The sequence below is a fragment of the Protopterus annectens genome, chromosome 7.part1 (assembly GCF_019279795.1).
Source record: "Protopterus annectens isolate FY-2018-M chromosome 7.part1, PAN1.0, whole genome shotgun sequence".
NCBI lineage: Eukaryota > Metazoa > Chordata > Ceratodontiformes > Protopteridae > Protopterus > Protopterus annectens.
The window spans coordinates 440925651-440940923 of NC_056740.1; the positions used below are offsets into that span (position 1 = coordinate 440925651).

General features: G+C 38.0%; 1 protein-coding gene across 1 annotated transcript in view; it reads left to right on the plus strand.

The window, feature by feature from the left end:
* ALDH1A2 (aldehyde dehydrogenase 1 family member A2) overlaps positions 1-15273 on the plus strand; it is a 445853-nt gene that overhangs the window by 344492 nt on the left and 86088 nt on the right. The window contains exon 9 of the mRNA XM_044078904.1: positions 9948-10132. Within this exon, the coding sequence (XP_043934839.1) occupies positions 9948-10132 (185 nt within the window). The remainder of the gene's footprint in view (positions 1-9947; positions 10133-15273) is intronic.

Below are 15273 nucleotides of genomic sequence, written 5' to 3' on the forward strand. Positions count from 1 at the left end.
TTCATCTGTAAATATGTTGTAAGTAATTGCTATGTAAATAGTTAATCACTATGTAATCCAGTGTAAATACTGTCTATTTTAACTGTGGAGCTTTTCTCCCCGGGCCTCCGCTGAAAATGCACCTACGTCCAGTCGGACACTCCCGGTCAACAAATTTAAATAAATAAATAAATTATACTCCTGAGCATTATTCTGCACTATGATACAAATGGAACTCTTACTGAATTATTTTCCCTAATAATTCGGTGTATTTCTATTAAATATTTTCCTTCCCTTCCCCTTTCTGAATATCCCACCTCCATTTCAATATTCAAAACTTCTATTATGGTTGCCTTAGATTTTTTATGAATTGTTTTTTTTTTGGCAGCCAATAACCTTCAAGTTAGTAAAACCTTAGTATATCCAAAAATTCAGATCCAATATCTCAGCTCAAAACAATCATTTCCTAAGTTACTACCATTTGTTACCCCAAGATTTCTGTCAAAGTACTTTGAAGGGAACTTTTAAAATCTGCCAACTTATGGCATTCTGAAAAACAAATTCCCAGTTTCCTCTACCTTCCCCATTGTAACTCCAACACTTGCTATCTGCCGGAGGAAGAAGTCCTAAGAGGTCTGCTTGAGGCATAAAAATACAAATGAAAATATTTCCATGCAAGAATCTTTACATTTTCTGAATTGTGTTGCATCCTTGGGATCCCTACACATTTCTTTTCACTGTTCTTTTTAAGTGGCATCTCTGTTCTTTTTATCAAATATTTTCTGTCCTCCTCTGTGTAAAATTTTATATGCCCTATTTTTTCTTCACCTTTTGGCTTTTCCCATTACAGGTCACCGCAGCAGAACAACGGTCCACAAAATGATTCGCAGTGGAGTTTTACAGTGTTGAGTTGCCAGCCCAGTGAAGGCACACACACACAAACACACACACACACACACACACACACACACACACACACACACACACACACACACACACACACACACACACACACACATTCAAACTTTGGGCCAGTTTAGAGTGTCCAATCCACCTACAGCATGTCTTTGGGATGTGGGAGGAAACTGAAGCACCTGGAGGAAACCCACACAACAGCAGGGAGGACATGCAGACTCCTTTATATGTATATCCCTTTTTAACAGATGCTTCAGTTCTAGAACCAATGAAAACATCTACAAAAAACTGTTTTTCCCCCACTTAGCATTCTCTATCATTTTCTGTTTGCCCTAGTGTTGATTGTAGTTAAATTGAAAAAAAAATATTTTTTATTACCTAAGGTACCTTCCAGATGATCCCAGCAAGATGAGTTTATATGCCAGTGGTTTAACCTGGATCCATCTTTTTTCATTGGTGCCGTTGTGACATTATGATTAATAATGTTTGATCTGCATCTCAAGTGTAAAATAAAATAAAAAGGGGGTTATTCTGGAGACATGTCTTGTATCTACCTTAAGCCTAAAACATTATACAATGGGTAAAATCATTGATGGGATAGAATACATGTTTTTGATGAACCTCAGACGAAACTCATTACTATAACATGGAGCTTGCATCAGCGTGCATAGTCAAAAGCCTTGTGCACATCCAGGGATTCCTTTCCATAGGAGTCCTTAACCACCTGGCCTCTACCAGAATTTGTCCCATCACATACACATGATGTGCTGGGTCATATACCTTGAATTAAACCTGCAGATTCTTTGCTGAGCAGCCATGTTAAAATATGTTCCTTCCAGCTTGCTAGAGCCTTTAGATCACAGGCTGATCAGCAAAATATGCTAGGAAGGCACCATATGCTGTACATCCTTCCTAGACTGCAAGAGTAGAGAAATAACTGAAGGTATTAATGGAGACAGTATATAAACCTTATTCTAATTCAGTTAAAGAGTTAAATGAACAACCAATTTGGCACCCAGATACATTTTCTGAACAATAACACGTATGAAACACCAATATTTGGCATTATTGACTGACTGTAATCTAAAGTAATTTAGAAGAAAGTAAAAATGAAGGCTTGACCAAAAATATGAGGCAAAAATCAGATATGTTCTGCAATATCAGGGAGAGGTGAGGGGTATAGTGGACATTAATCCAGTTTTATTACTGGACAGAGTGTGGCCTCTAACACTTAAGAAGACCATGTCTTGGATACCAACAAACATCTAGTCAGGACAGGGAACTGAAATTGCGTACTCTGTACATGAGCTGCCTATCCCCTCCATTGATATTCACTAAAGAACAACCAATGTACAGAGGTTATCAGGGGTTTTGCCTTTTTCTGTAATTTAACAAACAATATAATTTTCTGTCAAGCTGAGAGTCTAGCACAATATTCTAACTATGTAATAACACTACAGAGAAGATTTATTCATAACCAGACAACCCCACAAAAGGTGTCATAAAGCTGGTCATATCCAGATTGGCAGCTCATAGCATGATCCCAACAACACCTTTGTACCATTTATGGTAACTCTAACCATCAGAATCATACAATCATCATCTTCAGACACTGTGTTAGCCAACCATGCATACTGACTACTAATCAATAAGGCCAAGCCACAGCTAGCAGAATTACTTGGGATGTATAGTAAGACATGTACATTTCACTTTCCAGTGGACTTGTATTTCTTTTTCCTATGGCATGTGTGTTTTTTCTTCATCCATCCACACATAATAAAAAGTAACACTCTGATGATGAAATCTGATCAAGAAGGGGTTAACTTTTTTTCATCAAAAGAAGTATAAAACTGCCCACAAATTCAACAACATTTAGGGACAATTATAAAGCTCACCTTATATATCTATTTGTGGGAATTAAGAGTTTCACAAGTGACTGGTTCCTTGCTGATGTGATCTCTAAAGCTACCATATTTACCTATAAGCTTTGCAGTCATCTCAACCAATATATGAATAGGTCATTAACTGTTATTCATAACTGCAGTGGAAAATATATGGGTAAAACCCTGCAGTGGAACTCACAGACAAACAAATGTTATGACTAGAAGAAACATTTGTTTGAGTTGTTAAAAAAATAAATCACCATCAGATGGATGGAGGACTATAAGCAGGTCTCCAGAAATTTATAACTGCATCATTACAAAGGGGAGTATTTGCGGTGGTGGTGCTGCAGTAGCATTGTCGCCTAACAGTAAGACGTTGTCCTGTTCGATTCTCAGCTAAAGCGTCTTCTATGTGGAGACATGCGTGAATGGGCGTACCTTCGTTGAAGGTTCTGCATCAGGGCTGGCAACTCGGCACGTAAAAATCTACTGCCAATCATTAGCAGACCGGAGTTCCTCTGTGGCGACCCCTAACCAGGAAAAGCCAAAAGATACAACAGCATCATTACAAAGGGGAAGGTTGAATATGAATTTAAGATGGCTAACTCTTCAAAGGATGATGTCAAGGCTTGTTTATTTGTACTAGGGTATTAAAAGCAATATTCAATAAATACCACACTAAACACCGAGTGAACAGCACTACCTGGCCTGATGCTTAAGTCTTAACAAATGTCTTTGCTGACAAATAAAGCTCAGAATTTTCTCCAGCTTTACCCCAAAGTCTCTTCTGTTGAATCTTTAACAATGTTCCTACTATTATCAATATGGACAAAATTATGAAATATATTGCATATTCTAAAAATACTACTCCATGGGCCCAGAACATATAGCATGCGGCCTCATTTTTAGCGCAGGAAGTGTTGTTGCTAAACCCCTTCTTAAGATGTTTAATCTCAGCCTTTCCACAGGGTATGTACCTGAGCTCTAAAGAACAGCAGTTGTGGTTCCTGCATGGAAAGGCAGTGCTGTAATTAACACTGAAAATGATTATCCCATTAGCCTTACTAATATTGTCTGTAAAATTATGGAATGGGTCTTAATCAAGCTTATCAATAGTAGCATCTACACTACTGGACCGCTAACTGGTCTCTGATCATACACACATGGTAAGACTTGGTGGTTCCTTCTGATCCAACAGAATAGTCACTGGTGACAGCGTAGTCACTGGTGACTGCGTAGTCACTGGTGGAGCCCCTCATTGCTCTGTGCAATAAACCGTTCTTTTTGGCATCTGCTCCTGAGGTGTGATGACAGATGTCCAAGATTTGTGGTTAACTAACTTTACAGATGACTACAAGCTAAGTGTCATTACTTATACCCCACACAGACTCTTGTATTCTCCAAAAAGGTCCAGATATTGTCAGCACCTGGTGTTCTGACCACGACCTCAGACTTAATGCAATAAACAGTAGTGTAATTGCTCTTGGGAGAAGAAATAATGCCTTTCCTACTGATTATCACCTAACCTGAACCCAATTTAAGGTTCCTTCATAGATAAGACCTTTCATGTCTCAGGCCCTGAGCTACCTAGGACACTCTCTGATCTCCATCCGTCTGTACTACAAATTCAGCATGCCATGTTGTAAGCTTTTCATGGACTTAGTAAAGTGTATAACTGCAGGATATGATGTCCATATACGTTGTTAATATTTTTCATTACAAGAAATGATAATCTACATCAATAACTTAAAGTCACTGCTGCTTAGCTTTACTCCTTAATGCAAAGCATTATAGGATCATTTACTAAGTTGTACTGAATAAGTCTTTCTGCTATTGTTTTTAGCAAACATGCATAGTTCAATGGCTTAAGTCACATCACACAATAAATGTCTAGATAGCAAAAATGTACTTGTGTTTAATACTTTATCGGTCTCATCAGTTTCCCAGAGCTACATTTACCCAGGAATAAAGTAGCCAAAGCTCCAAAGTACAGTTTAGATGCTTATTTCTTGGAGAAAGCATAAACCAGCCAACAAATAAATAAATAAATAAAACTAAAAGCATAACAAGGGAAAAGAAGCAAGTCCTAAGGAACATGCTGGGAGTAAAGGATCACTATAGCTAAAGTATAGAGAAGATAAAAAACATACCATACAATAAATCTGGCTAGCTCAGCTTTTAGCAAAATGTGAATGTCTTTTCTTTCATTCATTATTTTTTTTGTTATGTGCATATACTATCTCATGAAAACAACACTGGAGTAACTTTATTTTCATAGCAGCTGATTCTGATGCTGTCTGGATGCATTTTAATGTGCTTAAGTACAACATAATTCAAACAATGGGTAAAAAGCAGATTACATGTTTGGCTGTCAAGAAAAACAAGGTACTATAAGAACAGCAATTTCTTTTGCATGAAGCTTTTTGTAACATGATATCCATTGCCATGTTTTTACCCTTAAACATAATTTAATCCATCCCTATGCATGCCAAAGGTATGTGCGTACTATTTCCTAAGAATGTTATGTTTGTGCTTTTTTTCCATAATGGAGTTCTAAAGGCAGGAGGAATGTACAATAATTTTTGAAGTCCTGTTTGTCCTAACATTATCTTGACTAGAAATATCACTTATTACTATACATTTCTAGTTTGGCCATATAATGAAATCATTGCCGATTTAACAGTGGAGTCATTTCCTGTTGTACACAATTTACTTCTGTGTAGAACGTGGAGTATTATTCACAGCTAAAACTGTAAGGGCGAGAAAGATAATTTTATTTGTGTGACACCTGGACTCAAATGATTTATCTGATACACAAAAATTACAGAAATTACACTGTAGAATCAAGCATGCTGACAGCTCTCAAATGAGTCAGATAAAATTTCATCAGAATGAACAAAAAATCTAGTAAAAAGTAGGGACACTTTTTAAAGTGTTAGAACTATTAACTTGAGATGTTGGAAGAATAAGGGATTGTGAATTAATATACATTTTCTAAAGTAAAAGAAGTATACACCTCTAATTAATGTCATTATTTACTTAAGGACAGTTCACAACCTTTCACCAAAGGTCACCATTTTTACAAGGGATTAAGAGAGACGGAGGTAAATTTGGAGTCCATATCAAATGCATCCCTGAAAAGCAGGGACAATTGATAGGTATGAGCATACCGACCAGTGAAAAAGTGAAGACAAAGCAATCCAAAACATTATTCATCGAGTGAGACCAAATATAAGTTAAAAACATAAATGTTTTACTATGCACCATCATATTTTTCCTTGCTGTTCCAACATACTATTTGTATAGATTAGACAGGCCTGCAATATGCCAGTACTTAATATACAGATACTAACAGTAACACATTAAAATCAAATTCAAAATGTTAAGCTATGAAAACAAAGAAATCAGAAATCAGAAATAAAAAAAAAAAGTTGGCTTAATCTATCACCACTTTTCTGTTTGTACTAGTTGGCTTAATCTATCTACGTGGTGCTGCATTTACCCTGTACTGTTTTTGTATTGTTTCACTGATAAAAAAATATATATTGCAGAGTCAAATTATGTAAGAAAACCATTCCAAATAAAAGCAGCAAGTAAAATAAAGGAACCAGCTAATACAGCACTCTATAAAACACTTGTTTAATCTAAAAAAATAAAAACAGTAAAAAATATATAACAGATGAGAGCTTTCACACCAAAGGTGCTTCATCAGATCCAAAAACAAACTAACAAACAGTGCTTGAATGCAGTGAGGAAAGTTCAAAATTACCTGGTCAAGTCACGTGACTTCAACAAGGGTTTTTAAAGGTATATGCTCATTTAATCCTTTGCCTTTGTCAGATTGTAAAATTAGCTACCATTTAACTTCTAAGTATTCTTTTTTTGTTTTAACATCACCTCCTCTGGCTCCTATGTTCAATGATTCCAAAACTAAAAACTTAAAAGAGTGTTCAATACCAGTGTTACAAATATGCTTATATAAAGCATTCCTACTGTCACATCTGGTTATTTCATATAAGTGTTCCCTGATACGATTCTTCAACATTCAATTCGTCTTGCCAACATAGTAACATCCACATTATAAATAATAGTTCCAGTAAGAAACTACTTTGCTACAAACCTCTAGTTAGCAATTGATCCTGTATATCGGTTAGGAAACGGACACATCCATGCAGATTATGTAACACGTGTTAAGTACATTCAAACTGATGATACCTTTTTACATCCTGTTACTGGACGTACTTTTAAATTCAACTTCTATGCCAACTGTACTAGTAGGAACCTGGTCTGTTTGGCTGTTTGTGATCAGTGTGAATGTTACAATGTTGAATGAAGGAGCCAGAGGAGGTTATACTAATTTTACAGTCTGACAAAGGGAAAGGATTAAATGAGCATATACCTTTAAAACCCTTGCTGAGGTCAGGTGATGACCAGGTGATTTTGAACTTTCCTGACTGCATTCAAGCACTGTTTGTTATTTTGTTTTTAGATCTGATGAAGCACCTTTGGTTTGAAAGTGCTTATCTGTTATATACTTTTTACTGTTATTTTTTAGATTAAACAAGTGTTTTATACAGTGCTGTGTTAGCTGGTTCTTTTGTATCTGTTATATACTTTTTACTGTTATTTTTTAGATTAAACAAGTGTTTTATACAGTGCTGTGTTAGCTGGTTCTTTTGTATCTGTTATATACTTTTTACTGTTATTTTTTAGATTAAACAAGTGTTTTATACAGTGTTGTGTTAGCTAGTTCTTTTGTTTTACTTGCTGCTTTGAATCTGTTATTGAACCATCCTTTACCTGCTCAGTTTGATTCTGTTTCCTGCTTTCTTCCTCATTCCAAATAAAAGTTGTAATGCGGGGGAGGGGTGCTCCCCCTGCACCCCTAATGTCAGGGGGAGCTATAATCCTAGTACTTCTAGACTGCAAGTATACTGTTTCCATACTTCCTGGGTACTTGACAAAAGTTTATTTTGTGCTGCAAAACATGATGCAAGAGGGGAAAGGTTAAATTGGGGTCACCACATTATGAATGAGTCTCAGTTGAGGTGCATGATGCCACTGGGTCTACCACATTGGGAATGAGTTCTAACTAAGGTGCATGATGCCTTGGGCTATCACATTATGAATGAGTCCTAACTAAGGTGGATGATGCCATGGGGCTATCATATTTTGAATGAGTCCTGCCAGAGGTACATGATGCCATGGGGGCTACCACACTGGGAATGAGTCACAACTGAGGAGCATGATGCCATGGAGGCTACTGCATGGAGAATGATTCCTAGATGAGATGCTTGATGCCATGGGGGCCACCACACTGTAAATGAGTCCTAACTAAGGTGAGTGATGCCATGGGGCTATCACATTGTGAATGAGCCCTAACTAAGGTGGATGATGCCATGGGGCTATGACATTATGAATGAGTCCTAACTAAGGTGGATGATGCCATGGGGCTATCACATTGTGAATGACTCCTGAGGTTCATGATGTCATGGGAGCCACCACAGTGTAAATGAATCCTAACTAAGATGGATGATGCCATGGGGCTGTCACATTATGAATGAGTCCTAACTGACGTTCATGATGCCATGGGGGCCATAACATTGTGAATGAGTCCTAAATGAGATGTATAATGCATTGGGGTCCCTGCTGTGGCAATGGTTTCCAGCAGGGGAACATGTTCAAATGAGACCACATTATTAGCAATGTTTCCTAGTACAGAAGCATGATCTCATATGGGCTACCATATTTGGAGTGACTCCTAGCAATGAGATATGGGGATTACCATATTGGGAGCAATTCACACAAAGGAACATGGTCCCATGGGAATTACAGTACTGGGAATTCCTTCTAGCAGAGGAGTATGATCCCATATGGGCCTCCACATTGCAAGTGATTCTTAGCAGAGGATAGACTTTTATGGGTGCAAGCATATGGGGAGTAATACACAGAAGAACAGTTTCCCGTGGAAGCTGCCACACTGAGGTGGCTGCTAGAAGATAATGTGCCAATATGACCACCATACTAGGAATTAGTAATAGAAGAGGGAACATGGTTTCAAGGGAATCCTGTACAGGAGTTCCATGGGGATCCTGCACTGGGCATAACTAGTCACAGATTAATATATTTATATAATTAAAGGTTCCCATTGAAGTGTGTCACAGCTCTCAATGATACTGATGTGTATGTGGAATTCCTTTTCATACTGAATGCACAACATACATGCACACAGATACTCCCCTCTCATAATGGGCAGTGGCGTAGTCCACTTATAAAAAAAATTCTTAGCAACTATATATGAGAGCCATACAGTGAAATAAGTTATAGTTATGGTCAAAGTTTCTCTGTCTAGAAAGAGCAGACCCCCACCCATCTGATGATGACACTGTACAAGCTGTTAACAGAGATAAGGGCACCGCATTAAAAGGGTTCCTTAGAAGCGTGTGTCCTATTTTAGTAATATTTCTATCTATATCCATTTTCTAAATCATATGTCATAGTTAGAATATGGTAATAATCTAAGTAGGGCAATTTGCCTTTGAAAGAAAACTGTTAGCTATTATATTACTAAGCTTTCACTTTCCCAAAGTGGATAGTCTCCAAACATACCTCTCAACTGTCCAGATTTTCACAGAAGTGCAGAATCTTGCCTTATATTTGTGGTCTGTTCATCGTAAAAGTTGTGGTTTTCTGGCTAATCACTGAGGATTGAAGTCACTAAATAAAGACATTCATTTGCGTTTCAGTCTTCATAGCCTTACGAAAATGCATGCCAATGCAAATCCCTTTATTCTACCAACTTTCTACATTTATAAGAGTTCTGTTTAAAATATGTCCCTATTTTTGGCCTTTGCCCTACCCCCCTACTATTTTAGGCTTTGTCTAGATTTCTTGCATGAAGAGGTTGAGAGAGGTATGAATACAGCTTAATACATTTTGAGAGTTTTAACCTGAGAAAAACAATCACCTGCAAAGTTCAGTAGAATGAGGTAGCTAATGCACTGTTTTCTGTAGTATTTAAGGTACATCGATTCTGCTGTAACCATCATAAAATTGTCTTTCATGTATACAGCCATTTTGAAAATTTCATTTCACAGATCCATAGATCAGTGCTTTCCCGTTTCCTGGTACTGAGTAATCTCAACGTGTATTTTTACTTTGTATCTACAGTAGACTACGCTGTCGAGCAGGCACACCAGGGAGTGTTTTTTAACCAAGGTCAATGCTGCACAGCAGGCTCACGAGTATACGTTGAAGAAGCCATCTATGACGACTTTGTCAGGAGAAGTATGGAGCGTGCGAAGAGACGAGTGGTAGGCAGCCCGTTTGACCCCAGCACAGAACAAGGTCCTCAGGCAAGTCACTGGCATTTCTAGATGTTTCACTCTATCTGGTGTCAGTGTAGTTATCATCACCGTAAACCTGTTATGTAAATTTCTGTATCACTTTGAAACTCAATGCATTAAAGTAACTTTTTTGCAGAGTTTTGGACAAAATTTTAGATGGCAATGAATTGATGCAAAAATAACTGAAAATGTTATTTGTAGTCTGACTTAATTCACGTGAAATTTACAAAACCATTTTTTTTTTTTACCAGTGGACACCACACAGATATATCACCACTTCTCGGAGATGGTGAAGAAATATGTACGACTCTCAGAAAGAAATCAAACCTTAAATGCTTCAGTGTAGTGTTTGTATTTATTGTACCCCTCACACAGAAAACTGGTTGCTGCAGCAGGGCACAAGCTGCCTCAAAAAGACTAGACAAGTCCATACTGTAAATGCTGGCTGTGGCCTTACATAGAAAGAGCATGGTCTTGGACTACTCCCTTGGTCACATATTTTACTTTAAAACACATGCTTTGGTCCTTATAATGTCAACTATTATAATTCTGTTTATCACCTCAGAATGGGAGAGTCTGGAAGGGCATCATGGAAGGAAATATTTATCCTTTGTAAAAAAAGATGCACATTTATTTGACACATTACGTTAATTAGTTCTATGAACTAGACTTGCTCAGAAATGATCTATCCATGATTAGATTAGTTCTTATACAGGCTTATTACTTCCAAGTAGAAATTAAGGGAATCAAATCCAGGACTTCATGATGACAGTCATTAGCAGCTCATAGCAGTTCATAGCCTTAATTCTCTTGACTTAAACTGCCAAACCATAGAAGCCCATATCTGTCCATGGGAATACTTTCCACTGCAAACAGCAGGGAAACTTCACTGGTGTCATGTCAAAATTTCACCTACACAGCTCAGTACGGCATCAGGTCCTTCCTGCTAAATACGGCATATGAAATGGGACAAATTTGGTCAACAAAAAGTAGGTGAGACCATGCCAGTAGCTGTTGAGTGTATATATTAAAGGATACATTTTCTTTACAAAAGAAGTTAAAAGTTCCTGATTGGATTATGGTCAAAAGACCTGTAACTTACTAGAAGGATATTTGCTGAGATGGTTACTGCAAACAGATGGTGCATATCTTTCTGTTTTTTTTTTATTTTATTTATTTATTTTTTTTATTATGCTGTTATAAAGTTACAAATTCTGGATGCATAATGTGGCATGCATGCACCCTCTCCCTAAATATATATCAGCTATTGAAATGCGCTGTTATACTTCAGGATATCAGTTCTCCAAGATGTTAAACTGCCGTTGTGCACCAGTTTTGAAACATTACATTTAGAGCTGTAATACTGAACAGAACATTCATTTTTTATGGTAGGAATTTAAACCTTATAAATCTTTTTCTTACTATATAATAATAATAAATCTTTCCTGGATTTAGCTGTGAATGTCACATAATTGCATTGGCATTGCTGTCCTCATGGTTTTAAGTAAAGAAATAAATAACATGGATGGCAGAGCTGTATAAAATTCTGGTATTTATGTCAGAGATACCATGTTTCATGATTAAAATATCCTGTAGTGATGTAACCCCATTTAATTTAGTGCCACATTGTTTTCATTCACTCTCAAAGTCCGTTTATTTATTGTCAAAAAATAAAAGACATACCAATTACAATGAACAATATACAAAAAGCAGAATCAACTGATTGTTTAAATAACATTCATTGTTGTAAATGAATGTGTTATTTCTTTGCTGCTTTGAAGATGTGGTTGTTCTTGGAGGTGGCATACACAGAACATTTCCCAATGGCACCAGATGGAAGCTTCAAAGCAGGAATGGAACCATCTGATTAGGGACTTGAGTTAAAACTGCACGCACATGACAACATCTCCCAGTCCCTGAGGGATACCATTTTTTTTTACACATGCCATCATTTCTTTTTACATTTTTTAGATATGAGATTATTTCTGGATATTAGTTTGGCTAAATATATATCTTTTGGTTGTTTTAACAATTTAAAGAAGCTCAGGCTGGGAATATTTAATTGTATTGTGGTATATTTGTGTGCATGTGTGTGTCTTTGTGTTTGGATGGATGTCTGCATGTGTAATGTAAAATCTAAAATCTGAATGGAAATGGGGATTTCAAATTATTGTGCAATATATAGATATGACATGTACAATGTGACATGTATGCATAGCATTTTAAAGGAGATTATATTCCCGAGATGTATCTAGTCCGACATGGAAAGGGATTAAGAGGGGTTCTCCTGTGCTCACAGAAACTGCTACAAGCAAAACTAGCAGTTTCCGTGATCATGGAGAATGTGATTCATGTAGATGACTGGACACTGTCAGTAAGACCTCATTATCAGCTGATCTGTATGTCTCTGGATTGTTTGTAGTGACCACTAGTGCTGGATAGTACTTTCGGGTAGTAATTACTGTTGGTGGCCCATATATCACTTTGGCACAGGTGCCCACCTCATTCACTCTCCCACACACATGCAGGTATTTACACACACATTCACAGAGATCCCCCCAACACAGACCCCTCCTCCCTTGATTGCACTCATGGATACATTCACCCAGTCATATATAAACACACAGACAAGCATACAGCCATACTTCTCAACTGTCCCTGATTTTACAGAACGCGGCTGATGTTGCCTTTCATTTTTGACTTGTGCCTCATAAATCACAGGGGACTGCAGTCAGTCAATAATGCCAGACATTAAAGTTTCACACTTCTTTTTGTTCAGAAAATGCATTGTGATGCAAACCCTGTTGTTCTATTAACTTTTAAAATGGCTTAAAGTAATATTTGAAATGTCTCCTAGGTGGTGTCTAGTGTCACCCTTCCAGTCTTGAGTGATGGTGTTGAAAGGTATGGCAGCCACCCCTCCTTCCCTACACACACACACACACACACACACACACACACACACACACACACACGTGAACCTACCCTACTGATCCTTTAACTAACCCTCATAATGTGACCACGCAGACTTAGATACACACAAACACACACACACACACACACACACACACACACACACACACACACACACACACACACACACACACACACACACGTGAACCTACTCTACTGATCCTTTAACTAACCCTCATAATGTGACCACGCAGACTTAGATATACACACACACACACACACACACACACACACACACACACACACACACACACACGTGCACACGAGCGCACAAGCTCGTGGACCTACTCTACTGATCCCTTAACTAACGCTCCTAATGTGACCACCCAGGTTTAGATACACACACACACACACACACACACACACACACACACACACACACACACACACACACACACACACACACACACATGCACATACACACTCAGTCAAAACAACTCATACCCCTGCAGACATGAGCACACAATTACACATACATACATACTCACACTCACACACACCATCCACCACTACATCCTCACAACATTTCCTGAAACTTACCTATGACACAGTCTCTCCCTTTAGAAGTCATGGGAAATGTGAATTTCGACTGTGAATTGCTCAGGTGTGTAAATCCCTTCTCAAAGCATTTCAAGTGAAGAAAATATGATTAATTACCATAAGCTGCTCCCCTGAAATGCTTCCTTAGCATTTATAACAGTTAGATGATTCCACTCTCTTTGAAGAATCACTTTTATGTGTCTGTCTATGAATCAGAAAATACTTCTACCAGTGGTTTTCTGCCAATGATAGGGTTTACCACTAGCAGCAGGCCATTCCAATTCCCAGCCTTGGTCTTGCCTGCATTGCAAATAAAGGATCCTTCTTGAATTTTGTATTATACTGCATACATGTAGTTAGATGCAGAAATTGCCCCAGGTGAAAGGCATCTTGGACTGTAAAGATGATAATTTTTATATTGTACTACTTTTTTTTTCCTTCCAAAAGGGGTAGTAGCATTTAATTAGTCTGATACAAGTAAGTAATTTGGTGCTGTGATTTACAATGCTTTATCCCAGGAATATGACTACATTACAGGGTTCATAGGTTAGTACTAGACTAATTGCCCTTATGGGTCATTTTAAGCCTAACCACTTACCCCCTGTGAGAATCAAACCCCATACCTTGTGTCTGTAAGGCAAACACCTTAACCATTATGCCAACCTCCCACCCATTGCCAACCTCCCACCCATAGCAGGAGGGTGAGGTGCATTGCAGCGGGAAACACTGCAGCTACAGCAGGAGCACTGGACTGGACTCTGACAGCAGAGGGTGAGGTCCATAGACGATCCCAATTACCTTGTTAACAAATGATAAATGAGTAACAAAAACAAATGCACCTCACCTTCCTGCTATCAGAGTCCAGTCTGGTTCTCCTGCTGTAGCCACAGTTTTTCCCGATGCAATGCACCTCACCCTACTGCTATCAGAGTCCAGTCCAGTGTTCCTGCTGTAGCTGCAGCGTTTCCTGCTGCAATGCACCTCACCCTCCTGCTGTCAGAGTCCAGTCCAGTGCTCCTGCTGTAGCTGCAGTGCTTCTTGGTTGACTATCACCAGAGTCTCACTTTATTTTTGAATCATATTGTTCCATTAATATCTGCCGAAAAGTGCTGATGTACAAATTTGTTCATGCACAATGACCTAGTAGTCCACTAATAAACATGGGGATGAGAGTCATTCAACCTTACACTACACATTTATTCCATCACATTAATACAAAAATGTATTAATGGGAAACACACAGATGTGGATTAGTGGTTTTAACTCTACACATTTCTTCCATCACAATGACACAGTGGTGACTTGACCTTATTCTATACATTTATTCCCGCATAAGAACACAGTAGTCCATAGATGATGAATATCGGGATGTAGCTTCTTCAGTCTTTTACTCTTGCTAGATAAGATTTGGAATATGGCTTAGAATCCTAAAACATTCACTTCTACACAGTACTATCATGTCTTTAAAGATGCTTTCCATTTCTTCTGTATTATCCAATGTGCATGATTCCACTGTTATCCACTGGTGTAGTGATGGGAAGAGGGGATATTGGATCTGTTTATTAGCATTTATGAGCATTACTACAACAAAAAAATGCATTTGCCATGAAAGAGAGAACAAGTAAACATTAGCAACA